Source organism: Sus scrofa, chromosome 18 (genome assembly GCF_000003025.6).
Source record: "Sus scrofa isolate TJ Tabasco breed Duroc chromosome 18, Sscrofa11.1, whole genome shotgun sequence".
NCBI classification, from domain to species: Eukaryota; Metazoa; Chordata; class Mammalia; order Artiodactyla; family Suidae; genus Sus; species Sus scrofa.
In genome coordinates, this window is record NC_010460.4 from 9,696,444 (window position 1) to 9,712,029 (window position 15,586).

Here is a 15,586-nt window from a genome sequence, read left to right on the forward strand (position 1 = left end):
AATCAGAGCTAGAGCTGCTGCCCTCTGTCACAGCCACAGCAACATCAGATCTGAGCCACGTCTGTGACCTACACCACGGCTGATGGCAACGCCGGATCCTTAGCCCACTGAGCGAGGCCAGGGATCAAATCCCCATCCTCATGGATACTAGTTAGGTTCTTAACCCACCGAGCCACAATGGGAACTCCTTATGTTTGTTGTCTTTATTGGACTCATTGTCTATTTTTGCTGATTTTTGCTCATGGTGTCTTGTTTCCACATGCATTTTCTGATCTATTTGTAAGCTCATGTTTGCTGAAACTTTATCTGTGGAAATTCTTTGAGGCCTAGGTTGAAGGTGAGTTCCTCCAGAGAGAACGTGTGTTTGGTTTTCTGGGAACTACCACTGCGAGTCTTTAAAGCTGATTCTCACACTGCTAGTGGCTCAGCTTCACCTTTGTGAGGCCTAGGTGGTTTACCAGTTCTCAGTGGAAGTCTTCTTCCTTGCCTTCCGAAGCCAGCACGGACACGGGCCAGTCTCCTTGCTGACTCTCCTGGCAAAGCAGATCCCTTCCCCGGCCTCGAGTGTCATCTTTATGATCATGGGTTTGCCCGGAGGTATCTCTTTGGAGATTCAACCCCAGGCTATATTCAGATGCTACATTCGCTTCCCATTTCCTTATTGCTGTTGAAAACAGGGCTCTGTGTCTGTGCGTATTGACACTGCCCTTGGACAGCCACTGGCTTTAGTCCTCACTCACCTCCTCGGTTCTGGACCTTCCCTTTGCCTGTAGGGCAGTGCAGCATCTGGAGAGGGAGTGGATCCTGGTGGCTCAGGGGGCAGGCTCTTCTGCCAGACCGCTCGACTTGAACCCCAGCTCTACCGTGTATTAGCTGTCTGACCTTGGACAGCTCACTTAACCTTTCTGGGCTCTGTCTTCCCAACTGTGTCATGAAGATAAGCTGTAGCCTCGATGTTACAAAGACTTAAGCCTTTAATATGTGTAAAGCACTCACTACCGGGGCTGGCTCACCCCACATACATTCTGTATATATTCACTGTTTTTGGCTCCTAAGGATTTCTGTTTCTTGCCAGGTCAGCAGTACGTTTAAAAAAAGAATATTTTAACCAGCATTTTCTGTGTAGTGACAGGAATGTCATGATAACAAGTTTTTCATGTGAGAGTGACTTCATTATTTTCACACAGCAAAACTGATTTTAAAAAGCAGATGACCCTGTCCCAACATTTTTTAATGCGCAGGTCACATGTATGATCATATGTTTCAGCCAAGCGTCCGGAAGGCCACGATGGAAGCTGAGGGCCTTGAGTTCATTTGGCTCGTGGAATGTTCAGTTTACTTCTCATGTTCTTTTGCAGGATCACGTGCACGGAGTCAGCCGGTAGCTTTCCCATTGGTTCTCTGAAGTTTGACTCCATGACGTTTGGTGGCACCCGGGCTCGCCGCCTGTCCACGGCCTCGTCGGTCACCAAACCTCCGCACTTCATCCTCACCACCGAGTGGCTTTGGTACTGGACTGATGAGTTAGGCTCTTGGCAGGAGTATGGAAGACAAGTAAGTGGCATGGACAGTGGGCGAGTGTTTCTTCCTGTGGGTCTGTGATGGAGGAGCCTTTCCAAACATGGGCTCGGGATTGCTCCGGGGAGCCCTTGACAGAGCCAGAGGCCCCCAGGTCCCCTGTGACTCACTTACTTTGGGGGAGTTATGGCAACACTGGATAATTTGAAATTCATCTGTATGAGATTCTGCCTTTGAACAGTTAGCTAGCTGTTGGTTCATGAGAACGGACGGAATTTAGTTGTTGTCCCGTTTGGTTAAATGGGGTAGAAAGATGCCGCTTGTCCTGTTGAACAGGTAGCTCCAGAGCACGTGCCTGTGTGTGCAACTGTGGAATAAAGTTTAAGGCTTTTCAAAGCTGCCTTGTGTGTAGTAGCAACTTGATGCAAAGTGGCCAAGTGGACGGAAATTGACTTATTTCTGGTCTTGACTTGGTGTCAGGATGGAATGACGTGAAGGTGCTCATGGATGAATCAGATTAAAGGGAGCCTCCTGGCCACCTCTAGAGGCACACGGATCGGGAGGTCACCATGTCTATAGGACTGCTTCCCCACAGTGCAAACTGGGGTGCATGGTCTAACAGACGTATTCTCCTGGTTGTATGAGGCTATGTTAGAGCTTTAGTTTCTTGTTCTGGTTTGCACCTGGAATGTCTTTTCCTCTGGGAACTCAGTAGTGTGCGCTTCCTGAAGGCAGGGAGCTTTTGCCACCTACATGCCCCCGTGCTGAGGACCATGCCTGCACCTGGCAGGTCCTCGGGGGAAGATAGTGGCTGCTCAAGGACAGAGGTTTTGTTGCCCCACACCTGTTGGCCAGTTGGACATGGTCGCCATCAGCAGATGACATAAGCCCTTGTTCTTTGCCTCCGTTTCTTCCAGTGCCAGCCTTTCTGCATCGACTGCTCCAGCCAGCGTCTCCGCCTGCCCCCCGACTCCCGCACCTCCCCACTGCACATCGGGGGATTCCGCCCGTCTTCCCTGGCCTTGCCAGGGAGGCTCCCTAGCATCCCTCCCTCTGGGCTCGGTGGGGAGCGGGAGGGGAGAGGCCGAGCCTGGCGCCGAGGAGGGAGGCGATGATGTGGCCGTGCTCGGTGATGGGGCTCACCTGGGGGACGCACAGCAGGCAAGAAGTGCTCAGCACATGTGACAGCTACCCGTGTTTTGTTTGGTGATTTGTCCCTCTTCTGGGAGCTGAGTGAAGTGACATGGGGCCCTGGGGGCAACACACTTGGAAGTAATGTTTCCCTGGGTGACTTTAGAAGCTGCATTGCCACTGCTTTGGTGACAGGGGCCTTTCTCCTCGAAACAGCCCGGCGTAGGGTTTTCCTTTCTTCGTTCCTAAGCTGACTCCTTTCCTGCAGTGCAGTCAGAGAGCAGAATTCAGAACAGTGAAAACCTGTGGGAACACCCTGTGTGGGTGGCGCTGACATACCTCGTGCTGCTGTGTCCAGCTGTGCACACGCGGCCTCGGGGACTTGCACCGTCTCACTTTGCACCGGCGGCTGGGCCCCTCAGTGGGGTGACCTGTCCCCTCTAGCCCTTCCTTTCCCACGCAGTTCTGGTGTCACTCCCTACTCAGCTCTCTTTCTTAGTTTTCTGCTAATTGCTAGTTCAAGACAATTCTCTCTTGATTATCAGAAAAGCTAGGTTCCATTCTGCCTGAGCTCAGGTCCCAAATTTCAGGTCCAGGTCACCTCCACCCTGTATTGATTTCCTAGGTCACCATAGCAAATAACCATGGACTGGGCGGCTTGGAGCAGCAGTGGTTTGTAGTCTCACAGCTTGGAGGCTGGAACCCAGATTCCACGTGGCAGTAGCGCCACACTTTCTCTGAAACATGTAGGGACTTCTTTCTGGTCTTTTCCTCGATTCTGGCAGTTCCCTGGTTGTCTTTGGCGCTCCTCAGTGGTATTTGCATCATTCCAGGCTCTGCCTCCTCATCACGGCATTCTCCACGTGGCTGTCCCCTGTGATGACACTGGGCATGTAGGCTAAGGGCCCACTCTCCTCCTCTTAACTACTTACATCTGCCGTGATCCTCTTTCCAAATAAAGTCACCACGTTCTGAGGTTCTGGGCGTTAAGACTTCGTCATGTTTTCTGGGGGTCCCAGATTAACCTGTAACCACTCCTGTGCATGTCACTCTCTTGGCCTACTGAGCTTTCCCCTGCTGAGCCTGAGGTCCCGGAGGTGGTGGGCTCCAGGATGTACTCCCCCAACCCGTATCTGCTTCTCATCAGGCTTCTTGGGTCGACTTACCTTCTCCCTTTCCCCTGTTTGCTGTGGTCTCCTTTGCTTTGATGTAAAGGCTTCGTGATTGCTCTTTTGTACCCGAATAAGCCGTCCGTCTCTGCTTGAAGGGAGGACCTCCATTTCTTCCTCAACTCACCAGAATCTGACTTCTGTTCCCACTGCTCCCTCGTCTGGTCACTGCTCACGGCAGCATTGCTCAGGCCCTCAGTGAAGCAGCATCAGAGAACTCACCTTGGCATTTCACCTTCACTTGAAGGGCTATATCATCTGTTACCAAGACTTGAATGCCCTCTTTGCCGTCGCTCCCGTTGAGGTTCCCCAGCTTGGCAGGACACTGACCAACAGGGAGAGCGCGTGTACTGTCTTCTGTTTTCCCTGCAGCTTTTAGGGGCCGTGGTGTTGGCTCCCGTTCCTTGCCTCCCTCTCCTGCCACACCCCAGCCCCTTGGCTCCTCTCTCCTCTGCCTTCCCCAGGATGCAAATACCCGCTGCGGGCATGTCTGCAGGGTGGCGCGGATGGCCCCCAGACGGACGTCTGTCTTCTTTTTCATTTTCTCTTTTTACAGTCACTCCTGTGGCATATGGAAGTTCCCACGCTAGGGTTGAACAGGAGCCGTAGCTGCCAGCCTGCACTACAGCCACAGCAACTCGGGATCCGAGCCCCGTCTGGGACCTACACCATGGCTCACGGCAACTCCGGCTCCTTAACCCACTGAGCGAGGCCAGAGATCGAACCTAGGTCTTCACAGACACTGGTTGGGTCTTAACCTGCTCTGCCACAGTGGAAACTCCGCTTCTGTCTTCTTCTTGCCTTCAGCAGGTATCTGGCTTTCTCTTCACAGGACATGGAGCACCCCGTGACCAGCGTCAACAGCAGCGATTTGGAGAAGGCCTACCTGGCGTACTGCACCCCAGGGTCTGATGCCAAGGCAGCCATTCTGAGGTTCCAGGCCGGGAAGCACACGTACGAGTTAGACTTCAGAGGTACTTCTTGCGCTTCCCTCACCCAGCAAGGCCTGCTCACCTGCTGCTCTGCCTTTTCTGCTTTAACCCTGGAGGAGCGTCGTATACGTGGAGGGCCAGGAAGGAGAGGGGTGCCCTGGTTCCTGCTCCTGAAGTGCTGCCTGTCCGCACCGGGAGATGGACCTGTCAGCAGATGAGGCCAGCCAGCAGGATAGGAGGGGCTGCCTGGGGGGACAGGAGCCCAAGTGTGGCAGAACAAGCATGACAGCTTGCCATGGGCGAGTCCCTGTGGGTCTGAGCATTAACCTTGGTCCCTGACTGGCAGCATCCACATCATCTTTTTTTTTTTTTTTTGTCTTTTTGCCATTTCTTGGGCCGCTCCCGCAGCATATGGAGGTTTCCAGGCTAGGGGTCAAATCGGAGCTGTAGCCGATGGCCTATACCAGAGCCACAGCAACGTGGGATCCGAGCCGCGTCTGTAACCTACACCACAGCTCACGGCAACACTCGATCCTTGACCCACTGTGCGAGGCCAGGGATCGAACCTGAAACCTCATGGTTCCTAGTCGGATTTGTTAACCACTGCACCACACGGGAACTCCCACATCATCTTTGTTATAAGTGCTTTCAGTGTGGATGGGCGGTCAGCTCAGCAAGTGGTAGATATACACTTTCGTTAAAAATTACCAGGAAGCAGGTTTTCATGTGCTCTGCTTCTGGTGTTCTGAATCTGGGCTTTAAATGGCTTGTTCTGGTTGCCTTGACAGACAGACAGAGGCAGAACAAATACCCTTTGGTTGGGTCTTCCAGTGGCTAATTTGTGAGGTTGTTTTTTTTTTTGTTGTTGTTTTAGGGCTGCACCTGTGGCATATGGAGGTTCCCGGGCTAGGGGTTCACTCATAGTGTAGCTGCCGGCCTATACCACAGCCACAGCAGTGCAGAATCTGCGAGTCACATCTGCGATCTACACCACAGCTCACAGCAGCGCTGGATCCTTAACCCACTGAGGGAGGCCAAGGATTGAACCTGCGTCCTCATGGATGCTAGACAGATTCATTTCCGCTGAGGCATGACAGAAACTCCAGGGTTCTTTTTTTTTTTTTTTTTTTTTTGTTTTTTTCCTAAGTTTTTTTTTTTTTTTGTGGCTTCTCTCAAGCCATTTCCACTGGATTTATCAGTCCATCCCTGTTCAGTTCAGTTTTGCCTTTGAAGTTCCATTTTCAACTTTGAATCCTTCAGAGATTTTAGCACTTTTTAAGAAAGTTAAGAAGGGCTTCTTTTAAACACTTCACTCTTTTCTGTATTTTTGTGGACCTTCTTCTGTGTGGAGGGCAGCAAAGTGTCTTTGGTGAAATATCCTAAATCCATTCTGTCGGCCTGCTTTTAGCCGGTTGGTGTTGCTTGTGGTTTTGCAGCACTTGTGGTTTTGCTTACAGTGGAATGACTGGCCCCTTGGTGTGCCTGTACAGAGAGCCTGAAAGTTGCTCGTGCTCTGCAGGGAGGACTGCTGCCCAGTCCTCAGCATCTGCTGGGGATGCCAGTCACGTGTGAGGTGTTCTGCAGTCCACAGTCTGATAAACGCAAGTGCCCTGAAGGGGACAGTGAGAGACGCAGGAAATAACAAGTCAGGATTGGCCCGAGGAGCAACTCTGTATACCTTGCACTCATCTGACTGCTGCTGACCACAGTTTGAAATCTTTCTTCAAAGTATCTGGATGAGGAGTTCCCATTTAGCCCAGTGGAAATGAATCCGACTAGTATACAGGAGGATGCGGGTTCGATCCCTGGCTTTACTTAGTGGGTTAAGGATCCAGCGCTGCTGTGACCTGTGATGTAGTTCACAGATGGGACTTGGGTTCCGAGTTGCTGTGGTGTAGGCTCCAAAAAACACAAAGTATCTGGATGGTATTAAAATAAATCAGCCAGGAATGTCAGGTGCAACCTTTATCCTTTTCAACCTGGGCAGCACCCACGGGGACAGAACAGTCACCCTGAGGATGGGAAGAACACCCACGGCCAGTTCACTGCAAAGTGCAGCAAGAAGCGTGTGTTGTGCAGGCTGACTCAGGCTCACTGGGGCAGACACAGTTCTGCTCTTTGTTGGTAGATAACAGCAGCCTCAGAAGAGTTGGGCTGAAGTAACTTCTCCCTTCATAACCTCGTTCCTAGGTAGTGGGAAAGCATGTCTCAGGCCCCAGCCTGCCACTCGTATTACCAACTAAATATTAGGGGGAAGCAAGTACATTTAAGAAAGACATACACAGGCCATTATCACTTGGCTCTGTCCCTTTAGAGACTCTGGTCACAAAATGGTCACTCAGAGTAAATGCTAATACTTCAGAGGCAGAAATCTTTTTTTTTTTTTTTTTTTTTTTTTTTTTTGGTCTTTTTAGGGCCACACCTTCAGCATGGGAGTTCCCCAGTTGGGGGTTGAATCAGAGCTGCAGCTGCCAGCCTATACCACAGCCACAGCAACGTGGGATCCAAGCCACGTCTGTGACCCACACCATAGCTCACAGCAACGCCAGGGGTTGAACCCATGTCCACATGGATACAAGTCAGGTTCATTACCGCTGAGCCACAATGGGAACTCCCAGAGGCAGAATTCTGATGTCTGTTGTTGGTAGTAGTTGGGCAGAAGCCCCATAACAGGGCTTGTTTAGGGACTTAGCCTAGTGTATCCTTTTTAAGGGTAAACTAGGGAGAAGGCTTCATGTTTACCCTGTCCATGGGATGATCGGGAATGGATCTTGCATGTATTTTGCCAGTCCGCACATCGTGAATAACTCTTAATTTCACCGGTAGAAGCTCATTTGCGATTCACAGTGTTAGTCAACGGACCAATAAAAAAAGCCCTTTTAAGTAAGTTAATTAGCAGAGTCCTGATGGGAGATTGAGGATTGGGTGACTGACGGGGTTGTGGCAGACCTGTCTGAATTACGGGTTCCTGTTTAGAATGTGGGGGACCCCCCCAGCAGGACCCATTCTTTTTTTTTTTTTTTTTTTTTTTGTCTTTTCATGGCCTCACCTGTGGCATATAGAAGTTCCAAGGCTAGGGGTCGAATTGGAGCTGTAGTTGCCAGCCTCCACCACGGTCACAGCAACACTAGATCTGAGCCACAGCTGTGGCAAAGCTGGATCCTTAACCCTCTGAGTAAAGCCATGGATTGAACCCAATTCTCATAGATGCCGTGTTGGGTTCTTAACTTGCTGAGCCACAATGGGAGCTCCAGGAGGGCCCATTCTTGATGGCATAGGGAACACACACCTTGATGATCACAGGGTTTATGCTCAAATGTAGTAGGTTCCCCTCCTGCCCTTAGAATGAATCTAAGAATCGGGTATGGGGCAAGGATTTCATTCGTTAAAGATGGTACAGGTTTTAAAAGGTTGAGAAATATTGCTGCAGTGTAAGTTTAGTCAAAATAAAGGAAAAAAAGGGTATGAGAGTAAAATTATTATATTAACTCTAAGTCCCACTGGCTCAAGATGTGGTAATTTGGTCTCAGGCTGGGCTGAAGGTTCTTTATATCTAAGCTGGGAAAAATTGCTAAGCAAAATAATAGTTTAAACAAGACTGGCAGGAACGATTTCAAAGCACTCATGTATAATTGATATGTCAATTACTAATCATTCATCTATTCATTAAACCCAGTCTCCTAGAGATACGTTATTTTCTTTATGAATATTTGAAATGTGTAAAATGGCCTTGTTTTTAACAGACTGATTTGGGCTTTAACATTGGGATTAACTTTCCAACCCATTTAATTTGTGTTTATAGCACATTCCCATCCTGTGTGTGTATATGTGGGGATTTTTTTTTGTGTGTGTGTTTTTGTTTTTTTTTTCCAGCCTTCATTCAGAAAAATCTGGCCTATGGCACCATGAGAAAGGTTCGCCGGAGGCCCAAATACGTGTCTCCCCAGGATGTGAAGATGAAGCAAACCTGGTAGGTGCACTGGGGGCACCTGTTCCATAGCATGTGCTCTGCTGCAGGTACAGAAACCTGCTCAGCTGGGCTCTAGCCCTGGGAGGGTTAGTTGGCTCTGGACTGATGTCCCCCCCCCCCCGCCCCCCCCGCCCCCCGCCCCATGTGTATTCGCACTTTTCCTTCCTTAACACCAGAGCGCTGCCCTTCTTAGGAGTGATCTAGCCAGGGGCCAGGGATACAGGAACCTGAAAAATCACACTCCAAATAGAACAGTCGTAGCAGGTATTACAAAGCGATAACTATAACGTAAATTTATAAAAAGGTAATCATTAGGTGTAGAACCGTTCTAATGATGATGCAGATGCAGTTTACAAAATTTTTACGTGATAAGCCAAACACAACATTGAAAACACCAAAAAAAAAAAAATCACTTAATTAGAGATGTCTTATCTTTAAATTTGCTAGTGCTTTTACTGAGACCTGAAGGTATTCTTGTGCAGATTTTTCCAGAAGCCAAAAAGTTCTTCCTGTGTTGAGACTAATTTAGAGAACGGTGAGGAAATAGTAATAGTCTAAGTCCTAATTCTTTCTCTGTCTCCCTCTTCGAGTGGTGGTGTCTTTCGTTCTATGACCGGGAGGAAATCTCTTTGCACAGTTCTCTGGATTTTTCTGTTTGTATGTATGTGTTTTTTTAGAGTCAGGTTTTTTTTTCCACTGGTAGCAAACTGTGGGTTTTGTTTCTAAAAAAGCATTTTCAGTTCTCTGTGTCCTCTAGTTGTGTCACACGTGAATGGCAGTTGTCACCTGTAGCACTTTGACTACTGTCGTGCAGGTTCCAGTACCTGGAAGGGCTTCGAACCCAGAGAGAGAATTATCCTCTTGGGCAGAGGCTTTGTGACATGTAACGAGTGGACTGCTTGCTGTGTTCTGCAAGCCAGTCTCTACTTGAAGCCAGCTTCTCACCTTGTCCTTTCAAGTGACTAAACTGAGCCACAGACCTGAATTTTTTTGTCACTGTTGAAAAAAATCGAATACACCAAAAATTATACCAATGAAAACCCCATTACTTTAATGCTGCAGGTACGGCCATTAAAAAAAAAAACCCATTATTTTAGTGTTGGAATATAATGGAATACCAAAAAACACTAAAACAGATGCTGCAAGTGCTGATGGGCTAACTCCATCCCCAGGGGAGGATCCCTTAGGTCATAAGCGCCAGAGCTGCCAGGGTAGCCCCTGGTCTTGTAAGCTTTTAGGAGCAGGGAGGGCGCTCCTGCCACTGACGGCAAATTTGTGAGCTTTGCCCTGATGGCTGAGTCAGTAGTTTGAGGCTTGAGGCCAGTGTGCTGGGAATGGAGTTGGAGGAAGGGGTCAGTTCTCAAGGCCACTTACTGGGGAGGGTGGCCTGGGTGGTGACAGGTGCCTGTTAGTCTGGGTGTGTGACAGCTCGCACCGGGACTGTAGCCAGAGCTGCTGTTGGCGGCCTGCACCTTCCGTTAGCCAGAGAGGTCGGGCTCATTTCTGTTGCACAGAGAACTGCTGGTGTTGGTTCTTCTAAGATTTGTTGGTGCTTCTAAGATTTCACAACTGGGCTCCAGTGGTTTTGTGTGTGGAGCATGGCAAGGTCATCTGAAGAAGCTAGAGGGAAGAGGTATTTTCAGTCCAAGAAAATAGAGTGCCCGTGGTCTAACAAAGCAGCCTCCTGGGGTTCCCCCTCCCCGGCGAAGCCAAGTATGCCTTTCTCCCTTTCTTATTAAAATTTATTTTTGGGAGTTCCCGTGGTGGCTCAGTGGTTAACGAACCCGACTAGGAACCATGAGGTTGCAGGTTCAATCCCAGGCCTCACTCAGTGGTTTAAGGATCCAGCATTGGCGTGAGCTGTGGTGTGGGTCGCAGACATGGCTCAGATCTGGTGTGGCTGTGGTGTTAGGCCGGCGGCTACAGCTCCTATTAGACCTCTAGCCTGGGAACCTCGCCCTAGAAAAGGCAAAAAGACAAAAAATAAATAAAATACAAAATAAATAAAATAAAATTGATTTTGGCTCTGTAAAACATGATGTAAAAGTCAAGCTTATATGACAAGCTATACTCAGTGGTCAGCACTCTCCACACTGTTTCCATGATGGGCAGCCATTTTCATCATTCTCTGGTTTATCTTTACTGTGTTTCTTTTTGCAACAATGAGCAAATGCATATACATAAAAGTATTTTCCTAGTTTCCTTTTCTTGTGTAAAAGGTAACATTCAAAATATGCTGTTCTGTACTTTTTGTTTTTCCCTTAAACCTAGATCTTCATTAGACTTACTGTGACCATTTTACGATGTGTACAAATGTTGAAAAAATAGATGATAACTCTCAGTTCATTGAAGTCTGAATTCTGTTTCTGTCTTCATGGTTCTCTATCACATGTATGTACTCTGTCCCCTTTGGAGGGACATTTTTGCCTTTTTTGCATCTTTTGCTGTTACAAGTATAACACTGCTAAGGATGTCTGGTGTATTTCGTGTTTGTGGAGCTGGGTCGTCAGGTTACAGTCCCAGAAGGTAAATGCAAGTTCCTCTTTATGGGGTCGGACCATTATGACTCACCCCAGAATGTGTGAGGTGCCCGTTTCCCTGAGTCTTGCCAGCAGAGTGAGTCATAGCCTCTTGGATTTTTTGCTGTTCTCATCGGTGGGAAAGAGTGTCACAGTGTGTTTAGTGTGCTTTCTCTTATGAGTGATGTTCAGTGTGTTTCTTCCTAACATGTAAGGGCCACTGCCTTTCTTTTTCTGTGAATTATGTGTCTTTTGTCCATTCTTCTATCAACTTTTTGGTATTTTTCTTAAACATTAAGAGTCCTTCGTTTCTTTGGGAGCTCAGCCCTAGGTTTGTTAGTCTACTGCAGCATTTTTTCTTCATTTGATGCAACCTTAAGCAAAAGCCAGCATACTAGAAATTACAACATGAGTTCCACCCTTAGGTGTAAGTCAGCGTTTGCCCTCCTCATTGGATCCTAATACAAGATCCTTCATATGCTTTATTTCATTCCATTACTTTCCTCCAGACTTGCTGTTTTTTAACTTCCTTTTTTTTTTCCCTCTGGCTGCATCTTTGGCATACGGAAGTTCCCAGGCCAGGAATCACATCCGAGCTGCAGCTGCAGCCTGTGCCACAGCCAGATGCAGCAATGCCGGGTCCTCACCTCACCGCACCCGGGGGAGGATTGAACCTCAGCCGCCTCAGAGACCACACCAGATCCTTAACCTCTTGTGCCACAGCAGGAACTCCTAACGTCATGCTATTTATGTTATGACCGTTTCATTAAATTTACTACCGTTTTCTTTGGGTGTTTACTATCTAAGATTTCCTTAGATAAAGATCTGTTAGAAAAAGAAATTTTCTTTTATTTGCCTGAATACACCTTTATTTTGCCCTCAATCTTAAAGCTATTTTCCTGGGTATAGACTTTCTGCTTGTTTTACTTTCTCCTGGAACATTGAAGATATTACTCTGCTGTCCTTCAGTTTCCATTGCTGCTTTTGAGAAATCAGTGTTGGTCTAACTCATGCTGCTTTTCCGGAATCATGCTTCTCCCTGCTCTGGCTGCTTTTAAGGTTTTCTCTTTGTCTTTGTATTAGGTACTCTCACTGGTGCGTCTGGGTGTGCGTTGTTATTTGTCCTGTTTGGGATCCTTTGTGCTTCATAAATCTGTAGGTTGATGTGTCTCATTAGTTCTCTTTGAAAATTGCCTCCATCCTGTTCTTGCCCCTCTCTCTCTCTGGAGCTTCACTTTAGGCTCTGACCAGATGCAGGCCTTCTCTCTCTGTTCTCCACATCTCAGCTTCTTCCCCACCTCATTCCTCTCCTTACTGCTTTGTGCCACATTCTGGATTATCGCACTGGCCATAGCTGTCAGCTCACTCACCCTCTCTCTATAGGTTGTCGACTCTGCCAGCCAGCCTGCTCATAGAACTTCTACTTCAAGGGATGTATTTTTCATTTCTATAGGTTCTATTTGGTGGTGGTTGTTGTTTCAAATCCTCCAGGTCTTTTTATAGTTTTAGGTTCCTTGCATATGTTTTTAAAGTTTGCCTTTTATTTCTTCAAACATAGAAAGAATTGTTGTTGCTTAATAATGTGCCTGATAAGTTCAGGATATAAGTTTCATGGGTCTGTTTCTGGCTGATTCTTGCCTGTGGGACCTTGTTTAGTTATTTTTAAACTGTGCCATTTTCCTAGGAAAGTTATTTGTGGGAGTTCTTTGAGGCTTAGGATGAAGGTACATGTCTCATGCCAGCAGAAGCAGAAGGTAGGTCTATTGTGGGAAGAACAGAACGTTCTGACACTAAATAGGAATGATTTGGAGTTAAAGTTTCACAGCCCTTGTTTCTAGACCCTTTGAGCCACGTTTTTTGGAACTCAGTTTTTATTTGTATTTTATTTTTAGAAAGATCATGTGCTGCTTTTGTATTATCTGACAGCCTGTAATTAAACATGCTAATATTTCTGTAGTAAAAAATATGCATAGTCACTTTAAGAGGGAAATGCATATAGACCACAAGCAGCCTCTTAGCAGTTCAAGTCAGAGGATTGACATCAATTTTACATAAAAACGTGTTTTATATGCCATTGTATCTCATTGAGGTTGTTTCTGATGAAAGTTTCAGGGCACTTTGAATTTCAAAATCAAAATCAGGGTTCGTGTGTGCTGCTTTAGTCGTGTGCTCTGTCCCCTGTGTGTTGGAGTTGGGATGCAGGTGAGAAATGGACCCTCACGCCTGGTGGGTTTTGGTTTGGGCCATGCGGCAGAGATGGCAGTGCTCCCGCGTGCAGGACGGCGTGATTGCCTGCTTCCTGGCCGCCACCTCCCTGCTCTTACAGGATGATGTGCTGAGACTCAGGGCGGATGGTCTTGGCTGGTGGAAGCATCTCCGAGAGATCCACTTAGGTCTAAGAACAAACTGCCTGAGTGTCTTTCTTTACATTTCTTAGCAGCGTCAATTTTCAAGGCCCAAAGAGCATCCCTGAGCATTGGGACCACTCGGCCGTGCCAGACACCGGCTTTAAGGTACGGGACTGGCGCTGTCCTGGGCTGGGGAGGCGGGTGCTCTTAGACACGGGCAAGTGTGAGCAGACTGCGCTGCGTCCTTCACCGCCGAGAGGTGAGCGGGAGGTGGGGTTTCTTTTAGATCTTGGGGATTTTACCCAGGGGTGGCTGTGGCCTGAGGGGTGAGGCTGTACGGTGAAGGGATGATGATGAGCTGGATGTTTTCTAGAAAGGACGTAAATAAGGCGCTTAAGAGCTGCTTGGATAATCAAAGTTATTCTGTGCAAGGAAAGGGGAAGAAGCCAAGCAGGCGTGTGCTGAGGGGCGTCTGGAAGGGCAGTGGCTGTTGGGAGGTGCTGGGTACTTACTAGAAGACTGAGAAGGAGCTGCGCTGGAGCAGCTCAGTGTGGGCCTCGCCGCGGCGGGCACTGTGCTGAGCTGGGCAAAGAAGCCAGGCCGGGGTCTGAGGGCGCCCATGTGTGTGGAGCCCTCGGACTGGTGAGCACTGGGCAGACTGGCCTTTCCAGCCAGCTGCACAGGCCGGCCGGGAGGGCTTGGCGACTTCGGGCAGCAGAGGACCGGCGACCGTGATGGCTGGCGCTTCTGCAGGCAGAGGGCAGGAAGAAACTGGGTGGGGAGGGAGCCCACCCCCTGAGTGTCTGGGGTGGAGGGTGTGCGTGGACGTGGGGGAGCAGAAGGGGGAGGTCAGGGCTGGGCTGCAGAGCCCCTTGGTTGGGGCCACAGTGCAGGCCAGGCCAGAGGTGGGAGTCCTTGCAGGCTCTGGTCTGGGAGGGCAGGGCGTGAGGCAGAGGAGTTGGGTGCCCTCCAGTGAGGTGAGAGCAGGGAAATCCAGGTCAGAATTGGGGTTGCAGAGACCCACGGCTGTTCACACAGAGCCCTGTCATTAGCTCTTTGGGGGCGAGGTGGTTATATGGGAAGGCGGTGCGGAGGGCCTCCCCAGAGACCCCCGGGGAAGGCCGTCATCAGGCTGAACCTCTTGGCGCCGGGCACGGGAGGCTGGTGGGGTCCAGGCTGCAGGTGCAGGATCTGTGGGTTGTCCCTCTGCTCCTGGCTCATCAGGAGTGGTGTTTCCCAGAGCCGGACCCTAGAAGAGTGGCGGGCTCAGCTGGGAGGGAGGGGTGCTTGCCTGACTTGCTGACTCCTGAGCTGCTGGGCGCCGTGGGTGGGGCTCACACAGCATCGCTGCCTGTGGCAGGGTTTGCCCCCGTCTGCCAGTGTGTGTGTTCCACATCCAATGACACCAGTCCTGCAGTCTTGTGGTCTCTGTAGTCGGCCCTCTGCAGGGTCAGAAGAGCAGGGACAGGTGAGGGGCATGGGTAGCACTGACCTAGCATCACCTCCCTGTCCTCCAGGCTGGCCTCAGAGTGGAGAAAAGGGAAGTGACAAGCAACTGCCCACATCCCAGGCAGGGAAGAGACAGCCCCTGGGGGTACAGGGGAGTGTGGTAGTTCTGGTATTTTATTTGGGAAGAGGCCTACATTCTGCACGTCTGTGATAACAGAGTGAAAATATTTGCCTCTTGCAGAGGATCGCCCTGCATTCGTCCTCGGAAGAGTTTCAGAAGGTCTGGAACCTCTTTACCTGCACGATGCCCAACCACTGCATTCAGAAGATCGAGCGGGTCCAGAACGTGGCCCTCTGGGAAGTCTACCAGTGGTGCGTCCGAGGCGCGCCCTTGGTGGTCTGGGCCTCCGTCCCCACAGATGGCGGTTTACTGAGCATGCCCTGGGCTGCGGGGAAATCTGAGAAGGCAGTCACTGCTTCCCTGGTGCTGCTGGGGGCAGGAGCTGTCCCTCTCCTGCCTGTCCCATCACCCACATGGCTGAGTGCTGGC

At 49.4% G+C, this 15,586-nt stretch overlaps 1 protein-coding gene across 2 annotated transcripts in view; it reads left to right on the plus strand.

Annotated features, from left to right (window-relative positions):
- Nucleotides 1-15,586, plus strand: part of PARP12 (poly(ADP-ribose) polymerase family member 12) — a 41,329-nt gene that overhangs the window by 22,603 nt on the left and 3,140 nt on the right. For both annotated transcript variants that reach the window (XM_003134615.4, XM_021078548.1), the window contains exons 6-10: nt 1,359-1,554; nt 4,651-4,792; nt 8,624-8,720; nt 13,677-13,752; nt 15,278-15,408. In XM_003134615.4, coding sequence (XP_003134663.1) covers nt 1,359-1,554; nt 4,651-4,792; nt 8,624-8,720; nt 13,677-13,752; nt 15,278-15,408 — 642 coding nt within the window. The remainder of the gene's footprint in view (nt 1-1,358; nt 1,555-4,650; nt 4,793-8,623; nt 8,721-13,676; nt 13,753-15,277; nt 15,409-15,586) is intronic.